The 14,508-nt window shown below is 48.2% G+C and overlaps 1 protein-coding gene across 1 annotated transcript in view; it reads left to right on the top strand.

The window, feature by feature from the left end:
- ubr3 (ubiquitin protein ligase E3 component n-recognin 3) overlaps positions 1–14,508 on the top strand; it is a 466,944-nt gene that overhangs the window by 69,019 nt on the left and 383,417 nt on the right. The window contains exons 8-9 of the mRNA XM_038790293.1: positions 5,931–6,159; positions 6,447–6,626. Of these exons, the coding sequence (XP_038646221.1) occupies positions 5,931–6,159; positions 6,447–6,626 (409 nt within the window). The remainder of the gene's footprint in view (positions 1–5,930; positions 6,160–6,446; positions 6,627–14,508) is intronic.

Below are 14,508 nucleotides of genomic sequence, written 5' to 3' on the forward strand. Positions count from 1 at the left end.
GCAGCGCCAGCCCGCCCTCTCCCTGACTCCGCTCTAGCATTACCTTCCTTACCCGCGGGATCTTACCCGCCCAAACAGCCAGAGATCACTTTGTTGACCCGCTTAAAAAAGGACCGCGGAATAAAGATGGGGAGACATTAAAACACGAACAGGAATCTCGGGAGGACCGTCATCTTCACCGTCTGCACCCTCCCAGCTAATGACAATGGGAGCGCGTCCCATCTCCGAAAATCGTCCTTCATTTGGTCCACTAGCCGGGCCAGATTAAATTTATGCAGCTGGTACCATTCCCGTGCCACTTGAATGCCTAGGTACCTAAAGCTTCCCTCTTCTAATCTAAATGGCAGCTCCTCCAATTGCCTCTCCCGTCCCCTCGCCTGGACCGCAAACATCTCACTTTTCCCCATATTTAGCTTATCTCCCGAAAACCAACCGAATTCCCCAAGAATCCTCATGATTTCTTACATCCCCTTTAATGGGCCCGATACATACAGAAGCAGGTCTCTGTGCAGTTACCAACGCCCCCAAACTGGTGCCCGTGCATGAAGCCGGCTCCATATGCTCCCATGCCGACCCCTCACCCACCACCCACTTCCTGATCATGGTTATATTCCCCCCCCTCAAAACCAGTCCCTTGAGGCTCTCCGAGCAATTGCCAACGGCTCTATAGCTAGCACGAACAACAGTGGGGAGAGGGGGCATCCCTGTCTCGTCCCCCGGTGCAGGCTAAAATAGTCCGATGTTGTCCTATTTGTCCGTACACATGCCACAGGAGCCTGATACAGCAACCTAACCCAGTCAATAAAGCATCGCTCAATTCTGAACCGTCCCAATACCTTACAAAAATAATCCCATTCCACCCGATCAAAAGCCCTTTCTGCATCCATTGCGATCACTATCTCCACCTCCCTACCTTCCGGGGGCATCATAATCTCATTCAGCAACCTCCTTACATTGGCCATCAACTGCCTGCCCTTAACAAACCCTGTCTGGTCCTCCCCAATAAAGCTCGGAACACAATCCTCAATCCTGGAAGACAAAAATTTGACCAGCAGTTTGGCTTCCACATTCAACAGGGATATCGGCCTGTTCTGAACCAGCTCCGGGTTCTTGTCCCGCTTCAGAATAAGCGAAATCGTGGCCTGTGACATCATCGGGGGCAGCACCCCTCTTTCCCTTGCCTCATTGAACATCTTCATCAACACCGGCCCCAATATCCCAGAGAACGTTTTATAAAACTCCACTGGGTTCCAGTCCGGCCCCAGGGCTTTACCCGCCTGCATGGCCTTCAGACCCTCCACTATCTCTTCAAACCCGATCGGGGCCCCCAGCCCTTCTACCAGTTCCCCGTCCACCTTTGGGAAATTCAGCACCCCCCCAAGAAGTGGCTCATACCCTCCGGCCCCATTCCGACCTATACAGCCTACTGTAGAAATCCCAAAATGTCTTATTCACCCCTGCTGAATCTCCAACCAGGTTCTCAGCTCCGTTACTTTCCCTATTACCCTGGCTGCCTCCCTCTTTCTAAGCTGCTGTGCAAGCATTCTACTGGCCTTCTCTACATACTCATAGACCGCCCCCCTCGTCTTTCTCAGCTGCTCGACCGCCCTCCCTGTGGTTAACAAGCCAAACTCCGCCTGTAGCCTCCGCCATTCCCTTAAAAGCCCTGCCTCGGGGGTTTCCGCATACCTCCTATCGATCTGTAGTATCTCCTTAACCAGTCGGTCCGTATCTGTCCAGTCCACCTTCTCCCTATGGGCCCGTATCGAGATCAGCTCCCCCCTGACCACCGCCTTCAGTGCTTCCCAGACTATCACTGCTGAAATTTCCCACGTGTCTTGACCTGCAGGTAGTTCTGAATACATTTCCTCAGCCGCTCGCACACTCCTTCGTCAGCCAAAAGTCCCACATCTAACCTCCAGTGCGGGTGCTGGTTACTGTCTTTAGTAACCTGCAGGTCAACCCAGTGCGGAGCATGGTCTGAGATTGTGATCGCCGAGTACCCCGTATCCACCACCCCTGCCAGTAAGGCCTTGCTCAAAATGAAGAAATCAATCCGGGAGTAAACTTTATGCACGTGCGAGTAGAAGGAGAACTCCTTCACCCTCGGCTGCCCAAATCTCCATGGATTCAACCCCCCATCTGCTCCATGAACCCTTTTAGTTCCTTTGCCATTGCTGGCACTCTGCCCATTTTCGAGCTTGACCGTTCCAAGTCAGGGTCAATAACTGTGTTGCAGTCCTCTCTCATGACCAACCTGTGCGAGTCCAGGTCTAGTATCTTCCCCAACATCCTCTTTATAAACTCCACATCATCCCAATTTGGTGCGCACACATTTACTGATACCACCTGCACCCCTCCAGTTTCCCACTGACCATAATGTACCGACCTCCCACGTCCAAAACTATTCTACCCACTTCAAACACCACCCGCTTATTGATCAGGATCGCGACCCCTCTCGTCTTTGAATCCAGTCCTGAGTGAAAGACCTGACTGACCCAGCCTTTCCTCAGTCTAACCTGGTCAGTTACTCCAAAGTGCGTCTCCTGCAACATTACCACGTCTGCCTTTAGTCCCCTAAGATGCGCAAACACACGTGCCCTCTTGACCGGCCCATGTAACCCTCGAACATTCCAGGTGATCAGCCCAGTTGGTGGGCTCATTGCCCCCCTCCTGCCGATCAACCATCCCCATTTTTGGGCCCGCCTCCAGCCCCATCCTCCGCGCCTCCACTGGCCCGCTCCCAGGCAGCCTCCGCCTCCAACCTCCTCTCTGTCCATTGGCCCAAGACCCTCCCTCGTCAGCAGAACACCCCCCCCCCCAGTAACAACACTCTGTAACCCAACCCCTTTGATAAACCGAACATATGCACCACCACCACCCCCCCTTCCGCGAGCTAGCCTGTGCAGCTAGCTTGGTGGCCCGCATATCTGGCACCGGATAGTCTCCCACCTATTGCCCCCCCCCCCCCCCCCCCCCCCCCCCCCCCCAGCTCATACAAACATCAAACAATCCCCACACAATTGGCCGAAAGAAAAACACCAAAATCTAAATAAGCACACCTCCATCCCCCAACAGTGCAAATGAAGACCGTAACTCATTCACTGGTCCCAAATCAATACAGAAGGCATTACAAACCGCTTCCACAAAATGAAAAAAGAGAAACTCGTTGTTTAAAAAGAACAGAGAAACAAAAGAAAAAAAAAACATGAACATTGCAGCAAAGTTCAAAAGTTCTCAGTCCACCATCAGTCCTTTCCTTTTCACAAAGTCCAGCGCATCCTCAGGCGACTCGAAATAAAAGTGCTGTTCCTCGTACGTGACCAGAGACGGGCGGATACAACAGTCCGAACTTCACCTTTTTCTTAAAAAGGATCGGCCTAATCTAGTTGAAGCCTGCTCTTCTCCTGGCCATCTCCACACTCAGGTCTTGGTAGACCCGCAGGATACTATTGTCCCACTTACAGCTCCGTGTCTGCTTGGCCCACTGTAGAATGCGCTCCTTATCAAAGGACCTGTGGAATCTCACCACTATTGCCCTCAAAGGGGTCTCCCGTTCACGGCTTCCTCGCGAGCGCTCTGTGTGCCCTGTCCACCTCCAAGGGTCGGAAGAATGCCCCATCCCCCAGCAGCTTCTCAAACATATTTGTGAAGTATGCCCCAGCGTCTGCTCCTTCGGACCCCCCCGGGAGCCCAACAATTCTCAAGTTCTGCCGGCGGGACCTAGTCCCTGGGTTCTCCACCTTCTCCAGGAGCGTCTTCTGCTGGTCTCTCAGCATCCCCACCTCCAACTCCACCGCAGTTTGATGTTCCTCCTGCTCAGCCACGCCTTCTCCACCTTCTGGATCGCCCGATCTTGGGCGTCCAATCTAATCTCCAGCCGCTCAATCGACTTTTATTGGGTCCAAGCAGTCCTGTTTCTGCTTAGCAAAGCCTTCCTGAATAACTTGCATCAGCTGCTCCGTTGACCGCCTGGTCGACAATCCAGAGGTCCGGTCCTCTGCCATGATGTCTCTCGCTTCAGCCCAAGCCTTCTCTGCCTTTCTGTTTCTGCCTTTACGAGCACTTCTAGTCCTTCTCTCGATGCACCGATGTGGGAATTCAGTACATAATTGCCTCTGTCTTCAGTTTTACAGTTCAAGTCCGGTAGAAATTTGGGGCAAAGGTCCAAAAGTCCGACCACAAGTGGGACCCACCAAATGTGCGACACTTCATGGCCGCCACTGGAAGTCTGGCTGGTGCCAAAATGATAGGCAGAATGGCCTCCTTCTGCACCATAACTTTTCTATGTTTCTAATTGATGTCATGATGGTACCATGTTCATAATAGAAACATAGAAACCTTACAGTGCAGAAGAAGGCCATTTGGCCCATCGGGTCTGCACCGACACTCTGAACGAACATCCTACCTAGGCCCACTCCTCCGTACCCCACATAACTGTTGGACATTAAAGGCAATTTAGCATGGCCAATCCACCAAAACTGCACATCTTTGGACTGTGGGAGGAAAGCAGAGCACCCTGAGGAAACTTACGCAGACACGGGGAGAATGAACAAACTCTACAAGAGTCATGCAAGGCCGGAATCGAATCCAGGTCCCTGGCGCTGTGAGTCAGAAGTGCTAACCACTGTGCTGCCCTTGACACCGAGGCAAAGAGCTAAATATCTGTAGTAACGCAGAAGTTTAGTATCTCTGGCCCATAACTTCCTGGTTCCCCAGTGTCACATTTAAGGAGTATCTCAATGATGAGCTGGGGAATCTCTTTTGGAACTTCCCATGTAAGGGTTTACCTGGCAATTGTCCAGATGTACTAAGTTCCTCTTGACAATTGTATTGGGCTTTAAGTGCAAATAATTTCTAGAAATAAAAATCCTAGATACCAGAGGAGGAAAAGGCAAATTTGAACTGCGTCATTGTTTTCTGGACTGCCAAGCATTGCAGAATAAAGAAAGAAATAAGAATTTATTCATGTAAGTTGTAATCTTCCCAAAGGAAAAATCTGTGAAAGGTTTTGCACTGAATATGAAAAAATTAAATTCCTAGAGGTTGAAGTCTCACTGTCTCTGTTCAGTTTACATTATTAGAAAGCATGTAACTAAGCAAATAATTTGCAATGGAAGGTTTTCCAATTTATATTTTGAAATGCATTCATGTCCTGAGCTGAGTAAGTAATCTGACCCGATGTGAGACCTCTGCTTGTGCCGCTTTTGCACTAGCTGCAGAAAGGTGCTTGAGCATGGATTTTCTTAAGGTTTTTTAATACGATGATCCAGGTCAGATTTGGAATTCGAAACAGTGGATATGGGCATGTGCCCGACCATTCTGTGATGTAGTTGAGCAAAGACTTGATCTTAATTTCCACCAGTTAGATGTGTATTACTATGTTCTGTCCTTTGAAGCTGATGCCACATACTTCTGTGGGTAGTTTGGTGAAATGTTTGATCAATTGATTATGCATTTGCTTCCCCTACAAAGGTATTAGATAGAATACAAATTAGGACTCCTGGACCCATTTGTAACTCCCATCCAGGTGGAGGTTACAGCAAGTACTTTGGTGTTCTCAGCCACTTTGGTTAAAATGGACAGACCGAGCACATTTCAGCCTTGATTTCACCAAAGTTAGGAAAAAAACAAAATCTATGGCAAAATAAAACCACCTGGCCCATCAAACCTGCCCTGCGATAGCTGGAATATCATGGCGCGATGCTTCCCACCCTCCTCTGCAATCTTGTAATTTCCTTGCAAAGGTACATAAATGCCACATTGGGGAAGAAATACTCTGGGGAAAATTCCTCTCCCAATTCTATCAGACGATCAAACTGAGTTTGGAAGGCCACATGGACTACATGGTATCTGTTTACCTTTTATATGATCCCATCTCTTCTGCAGTGAAATGTTGCAGCATTAATTTTTGCTTTTTGTTTTTGCAGATAGCTTTTACTAAAACATTCGTTCAACATTATGCCTTCATTATGAAAACTCTGATTAAGAGCCATGAGTCAGACACTATGTCCAATAGAATTGTTCATATTAGTGTTCAGTTATTTAGCAATGAAGAGTTGGCGCGGCAGGTGACCGAAGAGTGTCAGCTCCTGGAAATAATGGTCACTGTGTTACTTTATATGATGGAAAGTTGCCTTATCAAGAGTGAGTTGCAAGGTGAGCTGAAAATCAATTTTATGGTATTCTAATCCTTTTGAAGGTTGCTTTTCTCAAGCACATTGACAAATAAACCCAGTCTTGAACAAGCTTTCTAGTCTTTGTTTATCTCTTATTGGGCACAATGTAATAGAACCTAGCAAATGCTAGAACATCATTTTCAGGATTTTCAAAATTGCTTCGGTTTGTAATGACCAATCTGTGAAAAGAATGCCCTGAATTTTCTGATGTAGCTCTACATCTACCGTTGTGTTTTCATTTTGGATTGTCTGTTTCTCACTATTTAGACGAAGAAAACAATTTTCACGTTGTTGTAAACTGTGGTGAACCACTCTTAAAGAACAACACTTATTGGCCTTTGGTTAGCGATTTTATAAATATCCTTTCCCACCAAAGTGTGGCAAAACGTTTCTTGGAAGATCAAGGCCTTCTTCAGATGTGGATGAATTTTGTTTCCTTCTTTCAAGGTAAGCTCCTTTTCTAAGGATTACTTGTTTTCAGAGACTGCTATTTTTACTGGCCATCCAACAAGCAGTACAAATGTTAACATTTTCAATCTAACGTGGGCCCTGCTAAATGTGGAATTTGGATTAATTTGTTGTTGGAGTAGTTTCGTCTTTTTGCGTACTGATGGCAAGGAGGTTTTCCCTTTTAGACATTGTTATAACCTGCCTGCTTACCACTGACTGGGGACTAATGGCAATCCCACAATCCTCCGGGAGTATGAACTTCCCCAATGAGGGGGCGGAGAAATCATGAGCAGAGTCCCTGCATAAATACAGCTGGCCAGTTTGGAACCAGCTAGAGCGGAGTGAGCAGCAAGAGAATACTGCTGCTGCTGTTGTGTGTGTTCGCGGCCCTCACAGAACTGGCGACGAGAATTGAAGCGGATAGCTGTCTACGCTGCTGAAGTCACCTCCCTGAATTTTTGTTGGACATAGGTTGGAAGTGATTTTTTGTTACACCATGCCTCTGTATGGACGTTTGGATTTCTTTCATGCTGCGCTGGAAAGTTGAAATCAGTACGCACGACGGATGCGTTACTACGTCCGGGCAAACAACATCACCGTAAACGAGCGCCAGGTGGTCATTTTGCTCACCGCTTGCAGCCCGCATACGTTTAGGGTGATTAGGAGCCTTAGGTACCCAGGTGCGCTGGACACCCAAGACGTTAGATGAACTTGCGACCTTAGTGGGGTAACATTTTAACCCAATCTCGTCCACGATAGTCCAGCGTTACCGTTTCAATACCGCTGCGAGGACCCCAGGAGAATCCCTTGCAGAGTTTCTATCCAGACTACGCAGGACTGTGGAGTACTGTGACTATGGTGAGACCTCGTCAGAAATGTTATGGGACTGTTTGGTTTGCGGTATTAACAACGCGACCACCCAGAGAAAGTTGTTAGCCGAGCCAACATTGACCTTTCAACAGGCCATTCAAATAATATTGTATCGAGTGAGCGCAGAACGGGGAGTGCAGGAGCTACAGGGAATGGAGGTGCACGCCTTGGGGTGCAAACCCTTCCATCCAAAAGCGTCTTCCCGCACCCCTGCGGTACCTTGGGTGGGGCGGCGTCCAGATCGATGCCAGTGGCCGCTGGACGTTCCTCCCCGAAGAGAATCTTCTCCAGAACCGATGGATGAGGAGCCATGTCAGTGTCGGACTTGTGGGCGCCGACCCGGTCGCGGACGCTGGTCCTGGGGTGCCAGCGGCACCGGCGTTACAACGGAAACTGGGGCCAGCCCAGGGGCCGTACCTTCCATTTGGATGAACCTGCAGCGACTGCTCCCGAGGACGTGGAGACGGAGGACGACTGCCTGCAGCTGCATTGTGTGGCAGCTCCCCATGTGGCCCCCATTAAGGTAACAGTACTGGTCAATGTTCACCCGCTTGAGATGGAGTTGGACACTGGTGCAGCAGTCGCCGTGATTGCCGAGAGGACATTCGACCACATCAAGCAGGGTATACAGACCCTTACCTTAACCGACACACAGGCCAGGTTAGCCACCTACACGGGGGAACCATTGGACATTGCATGAACTACGATGACCCCTGTTGTTTATGGACACCAGGATGGGCGTTTCCCACTTATCGTGGTGCGTGGCCACGGGCCCAGCCTGCTGGGTCGGGACTGGTTGCGCCATTTGCGGTTGCAGTGGCAGCACATCCTCCAAACAGTTTCTGGAGGGTTGACTGAGGTGCTAGGATGATACCCAGATGTTTTCCAGCCCGGTTTGGGGAAAATTAAAGGGGCCGTAGCCCGTATCCAAGTCGAACCAGGAGCCACGCCGCGCTATTTCTGGGCGCGCCCGGTGCCTTACGCCTTGCTCGAGAAGGTAGAAGGGGAGCTCACTCGTTTGGAGTCCTTGGGTATTATCAGGCCCGTCCGTTTTGCTGACTGGGCAGCGCCAACTGTACCTGTAATGAAACAAGCTGCCACAGTTTGCTTGTGCAGCGACTATAAACTTACAGTGAATACGGCTTTCCGGCTCAACCGATATCCAAAACCCCGCATAAAAGATCTCTACGTGAAGCTTTGCGGCGGACTCTCGTTCACAAAATTAGATACGAGTCATGCCTACCTATAGTTGGAGCTGGACCCTGCCTCCCGGCCTTTTGTAACTATTCATACACACTGGGGCTTGTATGAATATACACGGTTGCCCGTTGGAGTATCCTCTTTCAACGCGTCATGGAGGGCATCTTCAGAGGTTTACCGTGTGTCGCTGTCTACTTGGACGACGTTTTGATTACAGGGACGTCGGAGCAGGAACATTTGGACAATTTGGAGGCTGTCCTTCGACGCTTTTCAGAGGCTGGAGTCCATTTACGTTGTACAAAGTGCGTCTTTCAGGTGAAGGACGTAGCCTACCTGGGTTATTGGGTGGACCACGATGGTTTGCACCCCGTTGCAGAGAAGGTGCGCATTTCAACAGGTGCCCGCCCCGACTGACACTTTGCAGCTTTGTTCTTTTCTTGCCCTCGTAAACTATTACGGGAAGTTCCTCCCCAATCTGGCAATTGCGCTGGCCCTGTTGCACCTTCTGCTAAAGAAGAATCACACCTGGGTTTGGGGTCAGCTGCAAGAAACCGCTTTCCGGTGGGTAAAACAACAATTGTCGTTGTCTGGGTTACTAACCCACTATGATCCTGGAAAGCCTTTGCTCATCACGTGTGATGCGTCCCTGTATGGTATTAGGGCCGTCCTGTCCCACAAGATGGAGAACGGTACCGAGCGGCGAATAACTTTCACCTCCCGCACATTGACTGCAGCGGAAAAGAAATGAAATGAAATGTAAATTGCTTATTGTTACAAGTAGGCTTCAAATGAAGTTACTGTGAAAAGCCCCTAGTAGGCACATTCCGACCCCTGTTCGGGGAGGCTGGTACGGGAATTGAACCGTGCTGCTGGCCAGCCTTGGTCTGTTTTAAAAGCCAGCTATTTAGCCCTGTGCTAAACCAGCCCTAGTACGTGCAGATCGAGATGGAGGGCCTGGCGGTGGTCTTTGCGGTGAAACGCTTCCACCAGTATGTGTATGGCAGCCATTTCACTATTGTGACTGATCATAAGCCTCTTCTGGGACTTTTCCGAGAGGATAAGTCAATACTGCCCATTGCTTCCGCACAGATCCAGCGCTGGCTTTGTTGCTCGCTGCCTACGAGTATTTCCAGGAGCATAAACCAGGGACCCAGATAGCGAATGCCGACGTACTGAGCCGATTGCCTTTGTCAACTGGCCCCATGTCGACCCCCGCGACCGGTGAGGTGGTTGCAACCCTAGATGTTATGGACTCCTTGCCTGTCACGGCATCACAGATCCGTGAGTGCACCCAGACGGAGCCAGTCCTGTCAAAGGTTCGGCACGTAGTCCTGTATGGTGGGCAACATAGGCAGCTCCCAGGCGAGTTGCGCGCATTTTCCTCCAAGCTGTCAGAATTTAGCGTGGAAGACAGTATCCTCTCGTTGGGGGCGTGTGTTATTGTCCTGGAAAAAATACAGGAGCTGATAACTAAGGGACTTGCACAATGGGCATCCGGGTGTGACCAAAATGAAAATGTTGGCCTGGAGTTATGTCTGGAGGTCAGGCCACGACACCGACATTGAGAAGGTGGTCCAAAACTGCTCCGTTTGCCAGGAGCATCAGAAGCTTCCGTCGGTCAAGCCCCTAGATCACTGGGAATGGCTAGGGCGGCCTTGGGTGCGCTTACATGCGGAATTTCACCGGCCCTTTTCCAGGATCCATCTCCTTTCTATTAATTGATGCCCAGTCTAAATGGTTAGAGATGCATAAGATGGTAGGCACAACATCCTGCACAACAATCGAGAAGATGCGATTGTCTTTCAGTACGCATGGCCTCCCTGAGGTGCTGGTCACGGACAACGGCACTCCGTTCACAAGTGAGGAGTTTGCGAGGTTCATGAAGATGGACGGCATACGCCATATTCACACCGCCCCATACCATTCGGCTTCCAATGGGTTGGTGGAGTGCACAGTGCAGACATTCAAACGCTGCCTAAAGAAGCAATCTTCTGGGTCTATGGATACGAAACTGGCTCTTTTTTGTTTTCATTCAGGACCACTCCACATGGGGTGACTGGGGTGTCTCCCGCGGAACTCCTAATGGGCCGGAGACTTCGCACACGCCTTAGCATGGTCTTGCCGGTCATTGGTGCAAACGTACGCCACACTCAAGAACGGCAGGGACATGGCCTTTCTCTGCATTGGCCGATTCGGCAGTTTGTGCCCGGTGACCCAGTGTTTGTTCGAAATTTTGCTGGTGGTGCCCAGTGGGTCCCTGGCGTTATCTATTGCCGAAGGGGCCCTATCACTTAGCAGGTGCAAGCCCAGGGTTGTCTCCAGTGCAAGCATGTAGACCACGTTCGGTCGAGAAGACCATTTTTTCCAAAAATTCCCGCCCCCGGAGCTCACTTCTACAGCCACAGAGACCAGACACAGTGGAGAGTATTCCTCACAATCTTCCTCTGGGGCCGCACTCAAACCCTGCGCAGGTCATTGCAGAACTACGTGGAGATAGGGATGCCGAGATAACGGAGGCAGTGGACTCCGACTCTGAGATGGAGACACAGGACGCCTCAGAGGGGGAGTCCTCGGGCCCACGTGCTGTAGATGTACAACCGTTACGCCGTTCATCACGGAAGTGCCATTCTCCACCTCGTTACATGCCACCCGATCCAGCGCCTCGTACAAATGGTGCCTGGCCTGCGGCAAAACGAGTCCGGCACCCTCCTTCGCCAGGAGCTAAGCAAGGATGCCAGTTGTTAAATGATGTTCAGTTTTAGGTGTATGATGTGTTAATTTCTTGAGCTGTGTGGAGATGTTTTTTAATTAAAATATTTGTTTCTTTGTAACTTTTCCAATTTAAAGGGCAGACAAGTGACCTGGTTCTAATCACTACTGCTGGATGCACAATTGTATGTTTCCTAAAAGTTATTTGTCTCTTGGGGAAATTCTAGCTTTACTTGGTGAATCCCAACTAGTTAAGATTCAAAACTTGTTCAGCATTGGGATATAGCGACATTCATCATAGAAATAGTAGAGAAGGATGCTGCCTTCGCACAGGTGTGATCTATAGTGTTATCTTTCTCTGAAATTGAAAGAAAACACATGCAATACTGTAAAAATTGGTGGTCGGTCAGAAGATTGAACAAATTTTAGAAACCAGCAAAGAATGATGAATAAAACGTGGGAGAAATTGGAATATGAGAGAAAGCTAGCCAAAAATATAAAAACACACAGTAAGACTTTCTACGAGTATATAAAAAGGTAAAGTGCCCTTAAAGTGAGCATTCGTCTCTTAGAGGGTGAAGCCGAGGAATTAATAATGGAGGAAAAGAAGAAATGGCAGAAATGTTGAACTGGTATTCTGTACCAGTCTTCACAGTAGAAGGCCCAAAAATCATCCAAGAATAGTTGAAAATTGAGAGGGAGGAACTTACAAACATGATTACCAGGGGAAAGGGACTGGAAAAACTATTGAGACTAGGAAGTGTTACGGTACCGGACCAGACCCCAATTTATGTTAGGAAACCGGACTAGGCCCCAACAATTTTTCAATTTATAAAACTGTGAGGAAAGAATACTTCGCTTCAGGATTACTGACCGATATAAATCTTTTATCTGAAAACAAACTTTATTATTAACACTGGAGTAACCACATTTACATCACAGCAAATAGCTTTACAATTAACAGTTAAACAATTCTTAAAATTAAAGGAAACACTTTAACTACTAACGTATATCTTCTCTATCAGAGAGAGAGAGAGAAATTAACCATGACCTAACTTTTTACGATGTGGAGATGCCGGCGTTGGACTGGGGTGAGCACAGTAAGAAGTCTTACAACACCAGGTTAAAGTCCAACAGGTTTGTTTCAAACACGAGCTTTCGGAGCACGGCTCCTTCTTCAGGTGAATGGAAAGGCTTGTTCCAGAAATGTTTATATAGACACAGTCAGAGATGCCCCGGAATGCGAGCACCTGCAGGCAATCAAATCATCAAAGATGCAGAGAGAGAGGTAACTCCAGGTTAAAGAGGTGTGAATTGTCCCAAGCCAGTTCAGTCGGTAGGCCTCTGCAAGTCCAGGCTTGTTGGTGGGGGCCGAATGTAATGCGACATTCATGTCGCATTACATTCGGCCCCCACCAACAAGCCTGGACTTGCAGAGGCCTACCGACTGAACTGGCTTGGGACAATTCACACCTCTTTAACCTGGAGTTACCTCTCTCTCTGCATCTTTGATAACTTTTTACGACCTCTTAATTGCAGCTTTAGCAGACACAGAGTCTGGATACCCTAACCCAGGATTTTAATAATATTAATGCAACAGAAATATAAAACACAATCTGTAAAAAAAAAAAATAAAAAAATTCATCCATTCATCACAAAAGGTTGATGGTCCCCTGGACTTGATAGCCTGCATTCTGAGGACTTCAAGAAAATTGGCTACAGATGTAATGGATGCATTGGTTGAAATCTTCCAAAATGCCCCGGATACTGGAAAGGTCCCAGCCGATTTGGACCTCAACTATTTACAATCTATTGAATAACTTGGATGAAGGGATCAATGCTGAATTTGCTGGTGACACAAAAATAAATAGGAAAACACGTTGCGATGAGGCTCCAAAGAGAGTCTGCAAAGGTATTGGATAGATTAAATGAATGGGCAAACATTTGATAGTTGGAATATAATGTGGATAAATGTGAGGTTCGGCAGGAAGAATAGAAAAGCAGAATATTATTTAAAAGAGTGATGCAGAAGACAGTGGTAGTGAGGGATCTGGATGTCCCTGTGGCATTCAGTTACAGCAAGCGACTGGGAAAGCAAATGGAATGCTGGCCTTTATTGCAAGGGAAATGGAATATATAATTAGGGATGCATTGTCCCAGTTGTACAGAGCCTTAGTGAGACCACAGCTGGAGTACTTTGTAAGTTTGGTCTCATTGTTTTAGGTGAGATATAACTACATTGGAATCAGTTCAGAGAAGGCTCCTGTGGCTGATTCCTGGTATAAAAGGTTTCTTGAGGAATGGTTCAATAGTTTGAGCCTTCATTTTTCTGAACACCAATAAGTATGTGATCTTGTGGAAGCATTTAAGATTCTGAGAAGACTCAGCAGACAGGATGCTGGGAGGATATTTCCCCTTATGAAGGAGTGGAAAATTAGAGGGCACAGTTTAAAGGAGTCTTCCATTTAAGATGGGAGATGAGGATTTTTTTCTCAGAGATTGTTAGACTTTGGAATTCTCTTCTCCAGAGAGCAGTGGAGGCTGGGTCATTGAATATTTTGGTCACTTGGGCAAAATAGTGGCAAATGGAATTTAACCCTGAAAAGTCTGAGGGTGATGCATTTCGGAAGGACTAGCAAGGTAAGGGAATACACAACAAATACACAGAGCACTAGGAAGTACAGGGGACTAGTGGGACCTTGGTGTGCGTGCTCAAAGATCTCTGAAGGCAGCAGGACAGTTAGAAAAGGAGGTTAAGAAGGCTTATGGGATACTTGCTTTTATTAGCCTTTTATTAGGCATAGAATGTAAGAGCAGGGAGATTATGATGAAGTTGTATAAAAGACTTGTTAGGCCACAGCTGGAGTACTGTGCGCACTTCTGGATGACACACTACAGGAAGGTTGTGATTGCACTACAAAGGGTGCAGAGGAGATTCATCAGGATGTTGCCTGGGCTGGAGTGTTTCAGCTTGAAAGAGAGCTTGAAAGGCTGCGGTTGTTTTCCTTAGAGCAGTGAAGGCTGAGGAGGGACCTCATAACTAGAGGTCAATAACCAGGGGGCATGGCTTTAAGGTAAGGAGCAGGAGATAGAGGGGATT

This window comes from Scyliorhinus canicula, chromosome 2, assembly GCF_902713615.1.
Source record: "Scyliorhinus canicula chromosome 2, sScyCan1.1, whole genome shotgun sequence".
In the NCBI taxonomy this organism is placed as follows: Eukaryota; Metazoa; Chordata; class Chondrichthyes; order Carcharhiniformes; family Scyliorhinidae; genus Scyliorhinus; species Scyliorhinus canicula.